The sequence below is a fragment of the Colobus angolensis genome, unplaced genomic scaffold, assembly GCF_000951035.1.
Source record: "Colobus angolensis palliatus isolate OR3802 unplaced genomic scaffold, Cang.pa_1.0 Scaffold68, whole genome shotgun sequence".
NCBI lineage: Eukaryota > Metazoa > Chordata > Mammalia > Primates > Cercopithecidae > Colobus > Colobus angolensis.
In genome coordinates this window covers 5,388,432-5,408,039 of record NW_012120487.1, presented here as the reverse complement: position 1 = coordinate 5,408,039, position 19,608 = coordinate 5,388,432, and the positions used below count along the sequence as shown (strand labels likewise).

General features: G+C 50.1%; 2 protein-coding genes across 2 annotated transcripts in view; one reads left to right on the top strand and one right to left on the bottom strand.

The window, feature by feature from the left end:
* Positions 1–11,346, top strand: part of CC2D1B (coiled-coil and C2 domain containing 1B) — a 13,695-nt gene extending 2,349 nt beyond the window's left edge. The window contains exons 3-25 of the mRNA XM_011926277.1: positions 1,138–1,282; positions 2,282–2,388; positions 2,766–2,924; positions 3,348–3,473; positions 3,652–3,811; positions 4,002–4,180; positions 4,353–4,428; positions 4,530–4,637; positions 4,730–4,860; positions 5,129–5,201; positions 5,425–5,555; positions 5,992–6,109; positions 6,192–6,364; positions 6,766–6,891; positions 7,458–7,516; positions 7,598–7,714; positions 8,062–8,135; positions 8,245–8,303; positions 8,462–8,513; positions 8,967–9,066; positions 9,208–9,298; positions 10,251–10,295; positions 10,661–11,346. Coding sequence (XP_011781667.1) covers positions 1,138–1,282; positions 2,282–2,388; positions 2,766–2,924; positions 3,348–3,473; positions 3,652–3,811; positions 4,002–4,180; positions 4,353–4,428; positions 4,530–4,637; positions 4,730–4,860; positions 5,129–5,201; positions 5,425–5,555; positions 5,992–6,109; positions 6,192–6,364; positions 6,766–6,891; positions 7,458–7,516; positions 7,598–7,714; positions 8,062–8,135; positions 8,245–8,303; positions 8,462–8,513; positions 8,967–9,066; positions 9,208–9,298; positions 10,251–10,295; positions 10,661–10,711 — 2,460 coding nt within the window. The 3' untranslated portion in view covers positions 10,712–11,346. The remainder of the gene's footprint in view (positions 1–1,137; positions 1,283–2,281; positions 2,389–2,765; positions 2,925–3,347; positions 3,474–3,651; positions 3,812–4,001; positions 4,181–4,352; positions 4,429–4,529; positions 4,638–4,729; positions 4,861–5,128; positions 5,202–5,424; positions 5,556–5,991; positions 6,110–6,191; positions 6,365–6,765; positions 6,892–7,457; positions 7,517–7,597; positions 7,715–8,061; positions 8,136–8,244; positions 8,304–8,461; positions 8,514–8,966; positions 9,067–9,207; positions 9,299–10,250; positions 10,296–10,660) is intronic.
* Positions 11,347–17,045: 5,699 nt separating this feature from the next.
* ZFYVE9 (zinc finger, FYVE domain containing 9) overlaps positions 17,046–19,608 on the bottom strand; it is a 136,440-nt gene continuing 133,877 nt past the window's right edge. The window contains exons 16-17 of the mRNA XM_011926373.1: positions 18,777–18,953; positions 17,046–17,630 (exon numbers count right to left, since the gene is read on the bottom strand). Coding sequence (XP_011781763.1) covers positions 17,469–17,630; positions 18,777–18,953 — 339 coding nt within the window. The 3' untranslated portion in view covers positions 17,046–17,468. The remainder of the gene's footprint in view (positions 17,631–18,776; positions 18,954–19,608) is intronic.

The window sequence follows — 19,608 nt, the reverse complement described above, 5'->3', positions numbered from 1 at the left end:
AGATGGCTGTGCCCCAAGTGGAAGAACAGAGGCGTTTCCTCACCAGTTTTCTTCCTTTATTTCTTCTGGGCCTACATCTTGAGACTTCTCGGTCTGTTTTTACTGTCTTTAAAAAGGTAAGAAAGGAGGTGGGGTAAAGGGCATAGATTGAAGTCGCAAAGAGCTTGTTTTGAATTCTGACTGTCTCACAAGACTCAGTTTCATCTGAACATTGGGATAAAAACAGAATGTGAGCTGGGCACCGTGGCTCACGCCTATAATCCCAGCACTTTGGGAGGCTGAGGCGGGTGGATCACCTGAGGTCAGGAGTTTGAGACCAGCCTAGCCAACATAGTGAAACCCCATCTCTACTAAAAATACAAAAATTAGCTGGGTGTGGTGGCGTGTGCCTGTAGTCCCAGCTACTTGGGAGGCTGAGGCAGGAGAATCGCTTAAACCTGGGAGGCAGAGGTTGCAGTGAGCCAAGATAGCACCGCTGCACTCTAGCCTGGGCAACAGCCAGACTCTGTCTCAGGAAAAAAAAAAGGATGTACCTCTACCTAGAGTAGTCAGATTCATGGAAACAGAAGAATGGTGCTTACCAGAGGCTGGAAGGAGGGGAGGAAGGGGGGTTAATGTTTAATGGGTAGAAAGTTGGTTTCACAGTATGAAAAGAGTTCTGTGGGTGGATGATGGCGATGGTAGCAGGATAGTGTGAATGTCCTTATGCCATTGAACTCACCCTTAACAGTGGTTAAGATGGTAAATTTCATATTGTATGTGTTTTACCAGAGTTTTAAAAAATAGGACCTTCTCAGAATTGTGAGAATTACTTGAGATAGTTAAGATAATCACATAGAACACTAAGAACAGTGCATGGCAGCTATTGCTGTTAGTCATAATAATGGTAATGTGTTTTAAGTTCTGACTCTCTCACAAGACTATCTCAGTTTCAGAGTGGTCTTGCTGGGTTTTTTGTTGAGTCCCTAGGAAGGTGTCTCAAGGAGTAATGTTGCAGGCCTCAGTTTCTTTCTGCACATTGGGCCTCATAGGCTGAAGGAGCCACTGATGGGGACATGGAGAGTCCCAAGTCTGGCTCTGGAGCTGGGCTCTACCCTCCTTGTTGTGTGGTTCCTGAGAGTCCTGCTCTGCTCTCAGATGGGGCTGTTTATGGAGTTTGGCCCTGAGGACATGCTGCTGGGCATAGATGAGGCTGAAGATGATGAGGACCTGGAGGCTGAGCTGCTGGCTCTCACAGGGGAAGCACAAACTACAGGCAAGAAGCCAGCACCCAAGGGGCAGGGTGAGTTTGGACACAGGGCTGGGCTTGGTGCTGGGACAAGATGGGCACAGGCTGGGACAAGATGGTAGAGGGGTTCCCTTGCAGCTGGAGGGAGCCAGCCAGATCCCCTGGTCCTTCCAATAGCCATGTACCTTCTGCAGCACTCCCTCCAAGAGACGGCCTCACCCTGCTTCCCCACCTTGTGTCATGGCCTGGGCTGGCCCCTCCCCGTTGTGGACAAATGTGTTTCTCAGACTGACTCAGGTCCCCATCCTTAGCCCTAGCCACGGTACTGGTGTAGGGTAGGGACCCAGTTAGCACAGACTGAACTGGGTACATAGGAAGTACATATAAATTGTGTCCAGTGAGTTAAGTGGAATCTCCCTCCACAGCCCAGATGAGAACAGAGACTTTAGGCCTGGGAGGATCAGGGGGTCTCAATCTTCCTCTCTTTTCACCAGGAACCCTCAGAGAATTCCCCCACCCATCCCCACCATCCTGTGTGTCCCTGAGCTGAGGATAATGGGAGGACCTAGGAAGGGGCTCGCCGTTCCTGCTTTGGGGTGGCACAAGCCTAGGTTTGAATCCTAGCTCTGCCACTTAGTAGGATTGCAGTGATAGGAAAATTAATGTTGGAAGTTTCTCAGTTTATTCAGTATATGAAAAGGGGATATTATCCATCTTGCAGATTTGTTGTGAAGCTCAATTGGACTTTGAAAATCTTTACAGATGTGAAAGGTGTGGTTGGAGGTTGGAGAGAGTGGATGGTCATGTCTATGTCAGGCTACTGTAGGCGGAGGTGCAGAGAAAGGAGCAGCTTGTTGCTTGGTGGGGGGCCGAGGAAGGTTTCCCTGTTGAGGGTCTTTTGAACTAGGTCTTAAAGGAAGAGCAGTTTTCCAGGTGGGCCTCTGCCGTGGGAGGAAAGGGGGATTTCTGTCTGGGTGGATCTACCAAGCCCCTCCTTACTCATCCCCGACCTTATCTGTGCTGTGCTGACCTGCTGTGACCTTCTTCCCCCAGCCCCCCTGCCCATGGCCCACATTGAGAAGTTGGCAGCAGACTGTATGCAGGATGTGGAGGAGGAGGAGGAGGAGGAGGAAGGGCTGGAGGAAGATGCAGAGCTGCTGGTGTGTCTGCCAGGCTGGTATCCCAGGGCTCTGAGGCAAGCTTGGGCCTGGTGGAGGAGAGGGCAGTGGAGAGAGGCTGGGGGTGCCCCTCTGGTCTCTGACTCTGAGTGAGTGCTTGCCCCTCCTGGCTGTACAATGGGTGGCGTGTCTCTGACTTCTGGTCTAAGCTCTGCGGTTGGGAATTCTCGGATTTGGAGTAATTACTGTTTTCGAGGCTATCCTTGGTCAGATTAAAGAAATGTTTTGGTGAAGGGGACTGAGGCACAGTGACTGACGTTAGGGAATATTTCTGGGAGGGAGGGTCCTTTACTCTCAGGTCATGTCGTGGGTATGGTCTTGAGGCCCCCAAGCTCCTGGGCTGTGTTTTGTCTCCCTAGACGGAGCTACAGGAGGTCTTAGGTGTGGACGAGGAGACTGAGCCCCTGGATGGTAATGAGGCAGCTGGCCTAGGCGGCTCTGAGGAGGAGAAGGACCTAGAAGACACTGAACCTCCAGTGCAGACAGCCGTCCTGACAGCTTCAGCCCCAGCAGCTCAGGTGGGTTCTGGAGGAGGACCCCTGTGCCTCTGATGCTCCTGTGTGCCCAGACATAACACATGTGTGGCCTGGCCTGCACGGCAAGGCTGCAGTCACCCTTTCCAGGACCCTCCTCCAGCAGCCGCCCCAAGCAGAAACTGAGCACAAGAAACTCCTCCGTGGCTGCCAGCCTCAAAGGCCTCTCTGTTCTCCCAGACCACCCCCGGGAGCCATTTCCTGGCTTCCACCAATTGGGGCTCTGTATTTGCCTCTGCCATGGCCTCTGGCCTCTCCAGTGAGCCTTTGCTTCCTGCCTTAAGGTTTTTAGGCTCTTCTTTCTCCTGGAGTCCCAGAGCTCCATCTTCTGGGGCAGCTTCCGCAGAGGGAGAATGGTAGGCCTAGCAGGCCCTGGAGTGGCCAGGCCCTTAACCGAATTGTTCATAGGCAGGAGCATCTCAGGGGCTACACGCTTTGCTGGAGGAACGGATTCGCAACTACCGAGAGGCTGCAGCCAGCGCCAAGGAGGCAGGCGAAGCAGCCAAAGCCAGGCGCTGCGAGCGTGGCCTGAAGGTGAGTCGGGCTAGGCTGGGAGCAGGGCAGGGGAGGGGGCTGCATGGAAGGCGGCTGGTGGAGATTGCACCAGTGGAGGGGAGGTCACCCCACCAGACTTTGGGGGTTGGGGAGCCACCCCAGCCTGTCTTGGAGCAGGGTTGGCTGGCTGGGTTTCTGGAGCAGTTCTCTCCCTCAGACCTTGGAGTCACAGCTAGCCGCTGTGAGGAGAGGCAGAAAGATCAATGAGGATGAGATCCCACCTCCAGTGGCCTTAGGAAAGCGGCCCCTGGCCCCCCAGGAACCAGCCAACAGGAGCCCTGAGGCAGACCCTCCAGCTCGCCCTGCCTTGAAGTCAGGTATCTGCAGATGCCCAAATCCTGGTCTAGTTCCTGGGGTCATAGCCCACAGCCTGTCTCCCCAACCTGCCACCACTGTTCATTACCATTGGTCACATCCTCCCCAGGACATCCTCAGCCCAGTGAGGTCCATGGGCACCTCCTTCTGTGACCCTCATGTGCTCTCTGGGGACTGTTTGCTTCCTTATAGACAACCCCTCCCAACCTGAGACCAGCCTCCCTGGCGTTTCTGCCCAGCCCATTTCAGACTCAGACCCAGACCCGCGGGCCCTGCTGTCATCCCGACAGAGAGAGTACAAAGTGGCTGCTCTCAGTGCCAAGCGGGCAGGCGAGCTAGATCGTGCGCGAGAGCTCATGAGGATTGGGAAGGTATGGCATCTGGCTCAGGCCACCCACCCTCATTTTATAGATGGGGGAAACTGAGGCTCAAAAAGGGAGCTAGACTGAGATTGAGTGAGATTGGCCTGAGTGGGGGTTGTTTCAGCCCAAGCTCTTGGGGTCCCCCGGCTTTCACCCACACCTGCTTTTCAAACTTCTGCAGAGATTCAGTGCTGTCCTGGAGGCCTTGGAGAAGGGGCAGCCTGTGGATCTGAGTGCCATGCCCCCGGCACCTGAGGGTCAGTATGTATCTGCTCAGGCTGGGATAGGGTTGGGGAGGAGTAGCAGGCCTGGGGCTGACCAGGCCCTCCCACCTACACATCTACTCTGGGTCCCCTAGATCTGAAGCCCCGGCAGCCTTCTCAGGCTCCCACAGCACCCTCAGTCATTCCCCCAGCTGTGGAGCGAGTGCAGCCAGTGATGGCCCCTGACATCCCAGCAACCCCAGGTAGGGCAGGATGGTGGGACTGTGGTGTGGGGACCTGCAGGCATTTGGGGGCAGGCTGAGCTGATGCCCACTTCTTCCTTCTTTCCTTCAAGTGGCCCCTACAGAGTCACAGACGGTGCTGGATGCCTTGCAGCAAAGGCTGAACAAGTACCGCGAGGCAGGCATCCAGGCCCGGAGTGGTGGGGACAAGCGCAAGGCTCGGATGCATGAGCGCATTGCCAAGGTGGGCCCGCGGCTGTGCAGCCCCTGCCTGTGCTGGCCTAATCCCTGGCTGGGTGCTCTGTCTCCCTGGTCCTCCGGCTAGTCTTCGTCTTTTCTGAACCTTCATCTCTTTGTCTCTCTGGGGCTTTTGCTGCCTCAAGGATCCTTTTTTCTCCCAGGGCTGCTGTCTTCCCACCAGTCTCCCTCTCCTTGCCCCACTGTGTGTCATGTTGGGCAGGGGGCCTGTGGGCTGCTGCTAACCACAGGCCCCTCCCTTCCTTCCCTTGCAGCAATATCAAGATGCTATTCAAGCACACCGAGCAGGACGGAAAGTCAACTTTGCTGAGTTGCCTGTTCCTCCAGGTGAGTGGGGCATGGCCTAGGGGCTCTGTGAGGAGGTGGTCCCTGGGCAAGAAGGGAATGGGGGACAGCCAGTGGGGATGACTTCTCAGGTCTCTGCCTTCCCACTGTGGAGCCATCCATCCCAGCCATGCCCAGCAGAGCCATGCCCCAGACAGGGCTCTGGGTAGCTCTGTGCTTCTCTGAGGCTGCTCCCTGCCCCTCCCATGCTGTCTCTTTCCCACAGGATTTCCCCCCATCCCTGGCCTGGAGCCCACTATGGGTGTTGAAGAGGACTCAGTGGCAGCGACATTGGCAGCTGCAGAGAAACTGGCCTCCGCAGAGGATACAGGCCCAGCTGATGAAGACGAGGATGAGGTTTGGCTGAGGGATCGACTTCAGGGCTGGTAGGGAGAATAGCAGGTGAGGGGTAAACCCAGACCCTATTGTCCATACTAACAAGCCCAATAAGGTACATATTCTTTTTTCCACTGTACAGAGAAAAAACTTGTCCAAGGACACCCAGCTAGGAAATAGCAGAGCTAGGATTCAAACCAAGGTCTTTCTGAACCCAGAGCTCCGGCTGTATCCCCATTATCCTGCAGTCTGTCTCCTGTTGGGGAGATTAGATGTGAGAGCTTCTGAGGCTGCTTCTAGCTCTCAGATCTTTTAGGGCCCAGGAAGAGAAGCCACCCATCTCAGGTCACACAGTGATTTAGTACAGCGTTAGGAAGATAGCCCAAGCAAGTCTGGGAGCCACCTTGGCCATGCTGGGGAACAGATCGCCTCCTAACAGCCTCCTGGGCACCTGCAGGGTGAGCCCCCAGCACAGGCCCCAGTGGCCAAGAAACCTGCACGGCCCACGGTCCCTTCATCTCAGCCCCTGCCTGAGCCCAAGGCCTCCAGTTCTAAGGAGTCACCTAGTCCGTCTGGTGAGTTGGGGACAAGCAGGGTGAAGAACTGAGGGCCTAGGGAGGGCAGGTGTGGCCCTAACCAGTGGCCTTCTCGTTTCAGTGCGGGAGCAGCTGGCACTCCTGGAGGCACGGAAACTGCAGTACCAGCGGGCAGCCCTGCAGGCCAAGCGCAGCCAGGACCTGGAGCAGGCCAAAGCCCATCTGCGGGTGGCCAAATGTCTTGAGGCTCAGATCATCCAGGCCCGAGCTGGCAGACCTGTTGATCTGTCCAAGGTGAGTCCCACCTGGTTAACCACCAGGACTTCTCAGGTAGAGAAGGTGACTGGCAGGCTTGACAGGCTGTGAACGAGGGCAGCTTCTGGGATGAGGTGGGGTTTGGACAGGATATGATGACAGCTGGGAAAAAGAGCCTTTTCCTTATACCCCTCTACCTCACGGCCCCAAAGGAAACCAGGAGAAGGGAAGGTGGGGTGCCCGTGGTCAGAGATGACAAGGCTGGGCCAGGCCATGGGAGGCAAGAGTGTTATCTTGGGATAGAATGGGAGGCGATGAGTTGTCATCAGTGGACTTTAGTAGAAGCTGAGGAATTGTTTAGTTTGGGTTCCTGCCTTTGTTGGACTTGGTAGAGGAGTAATCTGACTCTTGGGGCCCGAGGGGCCTTGTGACCTGGGTAGGTGCCTTCGCCCTTGACGGATGAGGAGGGTGACTTCATCCTCATCCACCACGAGGACCTGCGACTCTCCCAGAAGGTGGAGGAGGTGTATGCCCAGCTGCAAAAAATGCTTCTGGAGCAACAAGAGGTCAGCAGGCCCCTCATCTGTTCCTCCCCTCTGGCCCCACAGTCTCCCCATGGAAGAAGGCCTGGAGCTCAGACCACACGGCCCTGGACTCAAATTCTTAGCTCTTCCACTTACTTGCTGTGTGACTTGGGCAAGGCACTTCCCTTTCTGAACTACATTTTCCTCATCTGTGAGATGGGGTGATAAAACCCCTCTTTCAGGGTGGTACAGAGTTCAAACAATAGAGAAGAGGGAAAGAACATTGTGATGTGCGTGTATGTTTATGTATGTATCTATCTGAACTGCCACCTGTTCTGGAAAGGCTGCCTTCTGAGGGGATGTTTGAATTAGGTTTTGATGGAAGGAGTCGCTAATTTGTGGAATGGCTGACCTCCGAAGAGAAAATGGCAAAAGTGTAGGCAGAGAAACCTGATGGGACTTGGGAGTAGTGCCCTTGGGGTTGTGTTATGGGAGGAGAGAGGTTAGGCTACAGAGGAAGGTTGAAGCTTTGAGAAGTCTACCCTTGAATGCCAACCGAGGCAGGTCCTGCTCTGGGCTCGGGAGTCACTCTGGGCCTCTATTTTCAGAAGTGCCTGCTGTTCTCCAAGCAGTTCATGCACCAGGGCAACGTGGCTGAGACCACCCGGTAAGTGCAAGGGCTGGGGCTGGGCTCCTGGGGTGGGGAGCAGAAAATCCATCGTCATGCTGACGTACCCATCCCTGTCAGATTTGAGAAGCTTGCTCAGGACCGCAGGAAACAGCTGGAGATCCTGCAGCTGGCCCAGGCTCAGGGCCTCGACCCTCCCAGCCACCACTTTGAGTTGAAGACATTCCAGACTGTGAGGTACCAAGGCCTAGGGAAACAGGGGTTCCAGACAGGGAGGAGCAGGAGGCTGGGAGCCCAGGCCAGAGACTTCTACCCCTTTAGTGAGGCTTGCCAAGCCTGGCCCCGCTGTGGGCACTGGGGCTGCTGAGGAGTAGGACAGCGTGCATGCCAGTGGAGAGCGCACAGCTGTCTGGGTGCTGTGGAAAGAGCTCTGGACCAGAAGTCAGTGACCAAGGTCTGCATACCACCTCTGCCTTCCCTCCCTCCTGTCACCACCCAGCTGAGCATACAGGCCCTGGAAGAAGGGACCTTGTTCCACCACTGTCTTTCACTTTGAGCATTTTCTCCTTCCCTCTTGGCTCTAGGATCTTCTCCGAACTCAACAGCACAGAAATGCATCTGATCATTGTCCGGGGAATGAACCTCCCAGCCCCTCCAGGTAACCCTAGGGCCGCCCCTACTCCAGGAGGCTCTTGCCTGGACACTCCACCCCAAGTGCTAGGCTCCTGGCCCCTCCCTCTGACTTGACTCCCTTTTCTCCTTCCCAGGGGTGACTCCAGATGACCTGGATGCTTTTGTGCGGTTTGAGTTTCACTATCCTAACTCGGTGAGCTTCAGGTAGAAGTAGGATCCTCTGAAACCCACCTTGCATTCCAGGACCCTGTGCTCACTTTCTTCCCATCCCTGGGAGGCCTGGCTGCAGTGCCTGCCCTGTGTGCCTCTGTGTTTATACGCTGTCCTGACTTCTCCCTCCTCACTGCTTAGGACCAAGCTCAAAAAAGCAAAACAGCTGTGGTGAAGAACACAAGTTCTCCAGGTGAGGGCCACATGTGGGCCTCTTTTTCCTCTCAGAGTCTGGGCAGCACCGGTGTTTCCAGAGTGGGTTCCCATCTATGCCCTTCCTCGATCCACCCCACTTGGGAGATAAAGGTGCTGTTAACATGCCTCTTCTGTAGTTGGAGAAACGCGCAGAGGTACAGGAACTTGCCTGGGGCCTCATGGCAAGGAAGTGGTAGAAATGGGATATGAACCCGGGAATTCTGTATCCTAATTCCAAGTCTTTCCTACTTTGTTATAATCTATGTCTAAAAAGAGTACAGAAACTCACTTCCAAGGCCAGGACCTCGATGCTCTACCACCCTTTGGAGGCAGTCACCCCAAAATGCAGGTGGAGAGATCGGGGGAAGGCAGCCAGCCCTGGGCCTCCATTTCCACTTCCTCAGGAAATCCCGAGAGCCAAGCCCCTCCTTGCTTTCTCCCCCTTTGCCAGAATTTGATCAACTCTTCAAACTAAACATCAACCGAAACCACCGGGGCTTCAAGAGGGTGATCCAGAGCAAAGGCATCAAGTTTGAGATTTTCCACAAAGGGTGAGGCTCCCATCAGTCACACTGCCACGCAGGCTGGGAGGAGGGAAAAGCGTTTGTCACTGCTGCCCCTGCATGAGCTCAGCCAGCACATTCCTGCCTTCCCTGCCCAGTCCAATCCTCTGCTGCCTCTTGGCTCCCCAGGTCCTTCTTCAGAAGCGACAAACTGGTTGGCACAGCACACCTGAAACTGGAGCGGCTGGAGAATGAGTGTGAGATCAGAGAAATTGTGGAGGTAGGGACTGGGGTGTGGGCAAGCCAAAGGGGTTGGTACGACAAGAGCCAGTATGCACTGAACACCACACCTTGTTGTAGGTTTTCGTGCTCATTACTTAATTTGAAATTCTCCACAAGTGTGCTTAGAGTAGGTGGAATCCTCATTTCACAGATGGAGAGGTTCAGAAGGTCTGAGAAATCTCATAGAGGGACCCAGCAGAAGGCAGCCTCCTTGTTTCCATGAACTCAGTGGATTCCACAGGCAAGGACTATATGACCTTGCCTCTGACAAATGAGGAAACTCATGTCCAAGACGAAAGGGGCTTCTGTAAGCCCATATGGTGTGTCTTGGCAGAGCCATGACCAGCTCCTTACTGATAACCTGTGTAGGCTGAGGCTCTTCCCACTGCAGCACACCTGCTCCTACTGCCTGCCTGGGGAAGTTGTTCTTAAGTGGGCCCTGGTCTCTATTGGAGCCACTGAGGGTGACTGGACTTCTTGGGCCTATTGTACTGCTCTGTACCCTGACTGCCCCATCTTCTGCCCAGAAGAGGGAGTAGTGTGGTGAATGGGAAGAAATCCTGGGCGTGGGGTTCCAGTGCCGACTCTGCCACATAGAGGCATCTGCTTCTCTGTCTTGGCCATCTGTGAAGTGAAGATTTAGGTCAGTGGAAGGCTGCTTCTTCAACCAATGTTTCTTCCAGAAGTTGCCGTGGGGATTGAGGAGAAAATGAACAGAGTTCTAGCATGCTTGTGTAGATTTATTTATTACTTTTTAAATAAGACTAACCTAAAACCACCACCACTTCCTCCTCCAAATACTGGGAGGGTAGGGTTGTCATGAATGGAGACTCCTGTGTTCATGCCACAGGACATCTTAGCTCCTCTCACTTCTTTCCTGGGAATGTAGGGACCTGCCTGTTCCCCATCTCTGTCCCCTTAGTTACCATCTCCCTCTGTGGTCCTCACAGGTCCTGGATGGAAGGAAGCCCACCGGGGGGAAGCTGGAGGTGAAGGTGAGGCTGCGGGAGCCTCTGAGTGGCCAGGATGTGCAGATGGTCACGGAGAACTGGCTGGTTCTGGAGCCCAGGGGCTTGTGAGGTGGGCAGTTCTCTGGGCCTTTAGAACTCTGCCCCCTTCTTTTACTTAACTATTCAACTCATATCTGGAGAGAAAACCTAGGAGTTTCTCATCTATGAGAAAGACCAAGAGGCCAAACTGTTGGGTAGGGCTTATGGGCTGAGTTTCTAATGTTCCTCAGTAGAACTGAGGAGAGAAGGTAACCTTCCAGGGTTTAACTATCTTCAGGAAACCCTTTCTAAAATCTTTGTGTTTTCACTGCAGTTTAGACTGACTTCTTGTGCTTTGCACCCCTGTGTAGCCGATGGCCAGCACCAGGAGAGGAGTCAGGCCGCGACTGTGCAGGAGTTGACTTTCCCAGCTTTGCTGGCTTCAGAAGCCTTTGTACATAAGAGAGATGCTGCTACCCAAGCACCAAAGACCTGTTAAGCACGTGCACTACTGACCACAACCCTGGTCTTTCCTGTTGGCCCCTCCGGGGCCTCTACAGAAACAGGCTGGGTTCCAGGAGCCCATCTCTCTGCTGTCTCCCCCTGCCCCCAGTCTGGATGAGGGCAAGGACACGTTCATTCCTCTGTGCCATGGAGTCCTGCAGCCCCTTAACCCCTGCGTGGCAACTGTGTATAGCTTACACCTGCCTCCAGTTGTACCACTTCTAGATGTGCCTTTATAACTATGGGATGGGAGAACTTGAGGGTGATCGGGAACCTCCCCTGCTGAGGGTGGGGTCAGGGTTCCATGACTCCAGTGGGCCAGTGGTAGCCTGTCTCAGACAATTCCGTCACCCCAGCTCTGCCTGTGCCTTTATCCCTGACAGCTGCTGCACTAGCCTTCCGGCTTCCATAAGGACTTAGTGGAGGAGGAAAGTTGTTTTTGGTACTACTTGGTGGGAAGTAAGGGGAAGGTTGGATCTTGGGTTTGGTCCACCCACCCAAGAAAAAAGACTGTTAACTGGAAGAAAAAAATATATATACAAAATTTTATGTAGCCATGTTTATTTATTTAGGAAACTAACTCTAACTCATTGTAGGGATTTCATACTCAACTACAGAGTATCCATCAAAGTCCTAAACAAAAGTCCTGATCCCTGTCACTTTTTAAAAGCCAGGGTAGCAGTAACGTGACAAACGGCTGCTGTGGCTTCCCTCTTGAGGGCAGGGAAAGCCTTTCCTCTTCAGCTGGTTACCTGGGGGACTGCCTTAGTTTTTTCCAAGAAATTCTCCTTTGGCTTTGTTTTTTTGAATGGATGGAGACTATGAAGGGGTCTGTAGTTGTAATAGATTTAATATTCAAAACTGAAATGTTCTACATTTCTTAGAAATACCCCATCTTCCCCCACCCCCTTTTTGAAGCATTAATTCAAGATCAACAAAGCATTCCTCAAGATCACTTTTAAAAAAGGTTAGAAGTGAAGCAAATACATTCAGCTTACTGATCACGATAGTATTGCCTAAGCACAGCTCAAGAACTGAGCTTTGTGTGTGTGTCCTTTTGGGGGATAACAGGGCTGGACCATGCTTCCTTGCCCTTAAAAGCAGAGCTTTTAGTGGGTCACAGAGCAGGAACCACACACAAGTGACTTTTTTCCCCAGGAGCCCTCTGGCCTTTTTTTTTTGAGACGGAGTCTCTCTCTCGTCCAGGCTGGAGTGCAGTGGCACGATCTCGGCTCACTGCAACCCCCACCTCCCAGGTTCAAGCAATTCTCCTGCATCAGCCGCCTGAGTAGCTGGGATTACAGGCGTCCACCGCCGGCACCTGCACCTGGCTGGCCAATCTTATCAGAAGTGAGCTATCAAAACTTCCACAGATGTGAGATTTAACACTTAATTGCGGTCACGTGTATGCAACACAGCAATAATCTAGAATGAAAAGGAGGGTAGGTAGCCTTCATAACCTATAGAGCAAAGAAAAGTGGCTGGAAGGGTTCCTGACCCAACCTACTCCTCTTAGGGTATGTATCCAACCCAGTGCTTCCTAAGAGGGTTAGGGACCACTGTGGTTATCCTCTAAAGTTCCAGCTAGTCCTAGGAGTTTCTAAATTCAGGCCTCTGCTGGAAGTGGCCTATTTTGATACATAAAAAGTTTTCTGTGGCTCCAAAGTTTCTCCTTTGCAACCCATTCAATTTCAGTCTGCTTCTCTGCTCTTTCAAAACAGAACTTCCAGGCTGAGGGGGCAAGACAAAGCCTCCCACCAGACTTGGAGACTGAAGTTCTTAAAAGGCCTTTGTTGCAACCAAAGGCATGCATGTGTCACTGTTGTGAGAGGAGCCTGTCCCAGCCTCATCTTGTCCTGAGATTTATCCATATACAGTAACCAGGCCAGACACGGTGTGTGGCTCACGCCTGTAATCGTACCACTTTGAAAAGCTGAGGCAGGTGGATCACCTGAGGTCAGGAATTCAAGACCAGCCTGGCCAACATGGAGAAACTCCGTCTCCACTAAAAACAAAAATTAGCTGGACATGGTGGCCGGCGCCTATAATCCCAGCTACTAGGGAGGCTGAGACACAAGAATTGCTTGAGCCCAGGAAACAGGTTGTAGTGAGCCTAGATTGTACCACTGCACTCCAGCCTGGGTGACAGAGCAAGACTGTCTCAAAACAAACACAAATACAGTAACCAAACATTGTAGATTAGTGACCCACCTGCAGCTGGGAGCCAGCTACAACCCAAATCATTTTAAAATTTTCAGTTATTTGATCTCATGCAATGCACGCTTTTCTGAATTAGCGAGTTGAATGAACTACGGAAATTTTTTAGAATCAAGAAGTCTTACTTACAATTAAACGGCAAACTCCTGTGACTCTAACATTTTTCCTTTCTCATAGCACCATTCTGAAACTTGCATTGTTGCTTCTGGATTTTGACGCCTTGTTTTCCATGGGCAGCTCCTAAAAGACCGTCCCTTAAGTAAGGGCAGCTGCTTTCAGGATGAAACCATGCAACTGAGACTGGCAGATCCTGGGAGCTTGCACCTGGGTCAGCTCCATAGATGGATTTGTTTCTTCTCTCCCTCAGCTGCCCACGCTTTAAAATGACATCATTTCTCCCTACTCCTTAGCCCTTCTGACTACATACAATCCCTGAATCCCCCTTGCCATTATTATTATTTTAGCATTATAAAAATAGAAACCAGCCAGGCAAGGTGGCTCACACCTGTAATCCTAAGACTTCGGGAGGCCAAGGAGGGCAGATCACCTGAGGTCAGGAGTTCGAGACCAACTTGACCAATGTGAAACCCCATCTCTACTAAAAATACAAAATTAGCTGGGCGTGGTGGCGTATGACTGTAATCTAATCCCTGATACTCTGCAAGCTGAGGCTGGAGAATCACTTGAACTCGGGAGGCGGAGGTTGCAGTGAGCCAAGATAGTGCCATTGCACTCCAGCCTGGGGAACAAGAGCAAAACTCCGTCTCAAAAAAAAAAGAAACATTACAAACTTGCTAATTCCAGAAACAATGTTCAGCAGGTTGTTGTTTGAAATGTGTTAAATGCATAAATTATTTCCCAGGTGACCTATCTAGAGGTAAATTACCTGAAAATCTTGGGCCCAACCAGTGTTCAGGAACCACTGTGGCTGGGGGAAGACAAGACGTGGGGAATTTAGAGGCAAAATTTCCAATCTCTGTAGCCCTACAGTCCAGTAGCTCCTCAGAAGATGCTGATAAAAATACATTGCCTAGCATTTGGTAAGCATTTAATAACTCTTAAAAATTTAATAAATTACCAGAATGGCAACTCTATTCCTTTTCAGTACAGAAAGATCGCTGTGTCTGAATCTTTAAATTTACAATCCAGAAAATTTGCCTATTTTGAAATGTGGTGGTTCAGTCCCTTGCTTTATATAATTCTTACAATATACATTGTATAAAAGCAAGGATAAACAAGGAAAACAATTAACTAGCATTGGCTATTTTATGCCCAATTCCACAAATGATTTTACTAAACACAGAGGACATTTGATGCCGCCGAGAAAGGATCTGAGGGCCAGAGTTTGTCCTTAGTGGGAGAATTTAAAAGCTTGCACTGAGCCAGAAGTAGTAAGTACTATGGCAAGCAGGAGGATAAACCACAGGAAAACAGGACCAGTCCCTGTAGAAGTTCCAAACTTTTGAGGTATGTTCAGACAAAGCTGGCTATTAGACCAAAAATAAGCTGCCCCTGTTAACAGGTGCTTCCTGTTCTTGTCAGGTTTGGAGGTAGCGGTTCCCAGGGCTTGGCCCTGATAAGCTACTGCTGTGTGGGCTAAGCTTCCCCCTTAGAAGCTCTGAGTACCTCTGAGCCTGTGGGAAAGGTCACAGTAAGAGTTCTGTGCAGCCACCATTGGTAAAACCTTTGGAGAGGCAGATGTTGACTATAAGCTCCCACCTCAGAGAGCAGGATGAACCTACACAGACATTTTCCAGACCAGGCCTTTAGGCCTCTGGAAAACAGCTGCCGCTGCAAACAGCTCCACAGCCTGCCGTGGCCTCATGCTAAACCCAGCACTAGCCACTGGGGAGCAGCCTGTCACTGTCCCAGAGGCCTGCGCTAGTTTCCAGGGAATTCTTGAAGCTGTGCTAATAACTGCAGAAAAACTAGTTTAGCCTTGACTTTCAGAAGATGCCAGTGACAATGGAGTACATTGCCCTAAAGCAGTATTTTCAAAATGTGTGTTGTGGAATCCATTTGGTCTAAGACCAAAATAATTTTTTAATGAAACAGAAAAAGGTCAGAGTGCATCACACATCATGGATAAACCAGATTTTGGTTTCTAATACCACTCCCATTAAAAGAAGCCAGAGCTCCTTGCAGAAATGGCTGATTCCAGGGCTAGGGTAGGGTAACCACAAGATAAGCCTGAAGCATCTTGTTAGGATAGAAATAAAAAAGAAGTGCTTAAAAAAAAAAAAAAAAGCATGTCACCAGGATGTAGGCGCCAGCTTGAAGGGTCTCTTGTCTAGCTAAAGCTGAGACCATTTGTGTACCAAAATAATGAATTGGAACCACTGAAAAAGGCCAGGCTTGGTGGCTCATGCCTGTAATCCCAGCACTTTGGGAGGCCAAGGTGCGTGGACTGCTTGAGCCCAGAAGTTTGAGGCTGCAGTGAGCTAAGATTGTGACACTGCATTCCAGCATGGATGACAGAGTGAAACACTGTTTCAAAACAAAACAAAAAACAGTCTATGAGTGTATAATGATAATTGAGTAAGTAAATTAGGAAGGAGGGGCTTCTGCTTATAGTAGACTACCAAGTACAACCTGTAAAGGTGGAGAATGCGCTAGAATTGGAAAATCATTTTGCAAACATCATAGTAAAAGATCAGTGCAGGTAACGAACATCAATGCATACTAATTTAAGGGGACACTTTCATAGGCAAGATATTTGCATGGTCTGAAAGTCTATATATACTGGTTGTAAGTTCCAGGTGGGGGGATATACAGAGAAGCTGGACAACACCTTGACCAAGTGATCAAAATTTACCACTGTCAATGAGGGAGCAGATGGGTATTCTGGGCAAGTCATTCTGGGCAAAAACACATAACCCGATTCTAAATGTAAGGAAACATCAAACTGAGTTGTTTTCTGTTAAAAAAAAGAAACAGGGTGGGGGTGGGGGGGGCATTCACCAAAAATATCAATGAGGCTGAGTGTGGTGGGTCACGCCTATAATCCTAGCAGTTTGGGAGGCAGAGGATGGTGGATCACTTGAGGTCAGGAGTTGGGAGGCAGAGGATAGTGGAACACTTGAGGTCAGGCCTGGCCAACAGGGTAAAACCCTGTCTCTACTAAAAATACAAAAAAATTATCTGGGGGTGGTGGCAGGCGTCTGTAATCCCAACTACTCCAGAGGCTGAGGCAGGAGAATCGCTTCAACCTGGGAGGCGGAGGTTGCAGTGAGCCGAGATCGCGCCACTGCACTCCACCCTGGGTGACAGAGCAAGACTCTGTCTCAAAAAAATATGTATCAATGACATAAAAGATCAAGACGAGTCATGACAGCCATAGCCACGTCTGATTCTATACTGGAAGGTTTACTGGAGGGAAAAAATGCTACGAAGAACATCACTGGGCAGATGCCAGGTTAAAGTATCAAATCAATGTTTGAAGTAGAGAAGTGTCCTACAGTTGTATAAGAGAATGTACTTATTTTTTAGGAAATAAGCATTTAGGAGTAAAGGCCTATGATGTATGCAATTTACTCTCAAATGCCTCAATTTTTTATGGAGAAGTAGAAAGGGAGAGAGAAACCCTGATAAATCAAATGGGGCAAAATGTTAATAAGTGAACAAGAGGGGAATCTGGGTAGTATGCATGGGGTTTTTTGTACTTGCAACTTTCCTAGAAGTTTAAATTATTTCTCAATAAAATGTATTTTTAAATTCTTCCAGTATTTATAACTAAAAACGTCCTGGGTGTATTCCATCAGCATTCACAGAAATACCCAGTTGAATACCTGCCATCCACACAGGCAGATCTCCAGCAATCCTGAACTCAGCTCTGCTCTCCAAATGACATTTACACTGAGTTGCCCTTCCGAAACTAGAAGAGTAGATTAAGCCCTTGAGTCTTCGATTCACTTCAATGAATAATCTGGTAAACACAAAAATCTAAGTGTGACTTCTACTTGATAAACAGCTGTGATGTAACTGGGACAAGATCAGTGGGGAATTATCCTTTTCATACCAATGCTGTATAAAGAGTGCAAGAATGGATGCTTCATATTTTATTTCCCTTCTGCCCTCCCCATCCCACCCTTGGTGATGGTTGTACCCATTTGAGCATTTCTGAGCACATGACCATAAGTAAATCTTGAGAGAGGAGCGGAATTCTTGTCTAAACAGTAACAGAAGGGGATTAGCTGCGAGGATAGCATAACTGTTGTGCAGGAACAGAAGCTGCCCAGATCTTCTTGGTGGACAATGCATAGAAGACTCAGAATTATGGAACATCTGTCCCCCTAACCACCCTTTCCCACCCGTCTCCCAAACCCCCACTCCCACCCTATTCCCCACCCCATTAATAGTGTTAACAAAAGCTTAATCTTCCAGTTTTAAAGTGCAAATGATTTGGGTATGACTGCTGTTGCAACAAGTCTGAACAGAAAAAAATGAAGTCTTCTCTGTTTATGCGATATTTTCCAGAATATAAAAGATGAGTTCCATGACAACAGGGCCCTCACTGAGCTGGCAGGCCCCTCCATGGATCACCGGCACCAAGGCGCTGTCCAGATCATTCATGTACTGCGAGGGAAGGGGCTGGCCATTGCTCCCTGCTTGATAGCCAACCTATACCACAGAGAGAAAAGGAGGAGAGGTTACTGAACAGAGGCCTCTCCAGGGCTGAGGGCAAGGAGGCTGAGCAGAAAAGGAGATGTCCTTTTTGGCCATAGGCTAGACATATGGCAGTGAATACAAATTTATCCTCTTTTCTGGATTGTCACTTATCCTGTTGTTTACTCCTCCTGACCACTTGACAACCATGAGGCACTGGGTAAGCCACTTAACCTGTTATGGTCTTAGTTTTCTGGGGAAGGGGAGAGGTGCATAAAAAGGTATGGAGTATCAGAAATAACACCGTAAGCTTTGGTTGTGAAAATTAAAATGAGAAATGTACAATGTACAGCTCCCTAACATAGTAGGAACTGAATATTTGTTCTTGTATCCATCTGTTCATTCATGCACCATCTTCTGAGCACCTACAAACGCAGGGATCCAAAGACGAATGTAACAGGGCCCTGCCCTCAAGAGGCTCACATATTTAGCAGAAAAATGCGTTTTCTTTGTTTTACGTGAGGTAATTCCCTCCAGCTGAATTATCAATGTCATTTGAGACAGGACCAGAATACTTCATGAGTATAGCACTGGGCAAGCCGTTAAGTAGAAAATAAATATTTGTTGATTGATGACTAGTCAGGAACTGGGGCCAGACACAACCTTTCATCATTCCCTGATAATGGCACAACCCTGTGCTCGGGAACCAGTTTCTCCTCATAAGCACTCAGGCCAGAAGCAGCGTGCTGGGCAGAATTAACACTCGGAGGGGGAAGGGTGATCAAGCTGAGTCTACACCCAAGTTCTAAGTGACTCGAAGTTAAAGGGTTGAGGGAACAGAGAGGTCTGGCAATTTGTAAACATCAAGGCAGGAACTGGCAGGTCCTACCACATGTTCCCCTCTTTACCCCACACTAAGAAGGAAACCAGCTCCTTGGTAAGCTATGCAGGTAAAGAAGCCACAGTTCAAATGGTTCTGAGAGAATCTGACCAAGCATCACATGTGGGTATAGTACTATTAAAGAGAGGGCCAGAACACTGTATCTGGTCAGGCCAGAAGGTTGGAGAATTAAGCTCTCTGGGGTGATGCAAAAAAACTCACATGTCAGAAATACAGACGTTGCCCAAGGCCAGCTTTAAAAGCTGCGGAAGACATCGTACCTGATCTGAGTCAAGTGTCACACGTAGTCCCAGTTTGGTCATTCCATCTTCCTTCAGAAGCTTCAGGTGAGGACAAAGAGCAAGGCAAAAAGCTTTGGCAACATGCTCAGTCAATCTACTATGATCTGCAGGATCACTGAGGCAACTGTGCTGGTCATCGTTTTCTAGGAAAAACACCTGTTCCCCAAACAAAAGAGACTTTTAAACTTGTACCTAGATTTTGGGAGAAGTAGATTAGCTCACTGTATATGAGTACCCTGATTCTCCAAGATCTGCAAGAAGACATGACAGGAACAGGACACCATAAAGTCCCTGGGCCAGGAAAAGTTGGGCATTTATGTCTTCCACCTAAAAAAAACAACCCGTCTCTCCGTCTCTGTATCCACAAAATGGCAGCAGAAGCCTGCCTAACTCCCTGCAAGCCTCCACAGTTACAATGGCACATTCTCAGAACTACAAAAGGCCTCCATTTTGCATTGTATGCCACTAAAAGGTAATCCCTATATGTGGACAATTTACCTAGAAAATGATCTTAAGTCTAAGAGAATGGCCCTTATAGATGATGTGACCCAGCTGCTTTATTTTACAATTACTCTTAGAAGGGAACTGACTGGCTCAAGGGGACAGAAGACCTTAAGAGACAGAGGAAGAGCCGGGCTGAGCCTAGCATCTGAGCCTTTTATTGCAGAGCTTTTTCCACCACACAGCCCTGCCACTGCAGAGGCGGGAGCTGTGTCAGCATGCCCACACAGAGCCATGCACTGCACTGTGCACAGGCAGAAGCGGAACACACTTGGAACTGATGACCCAAGTCCTAGCACCATAGAGGAAG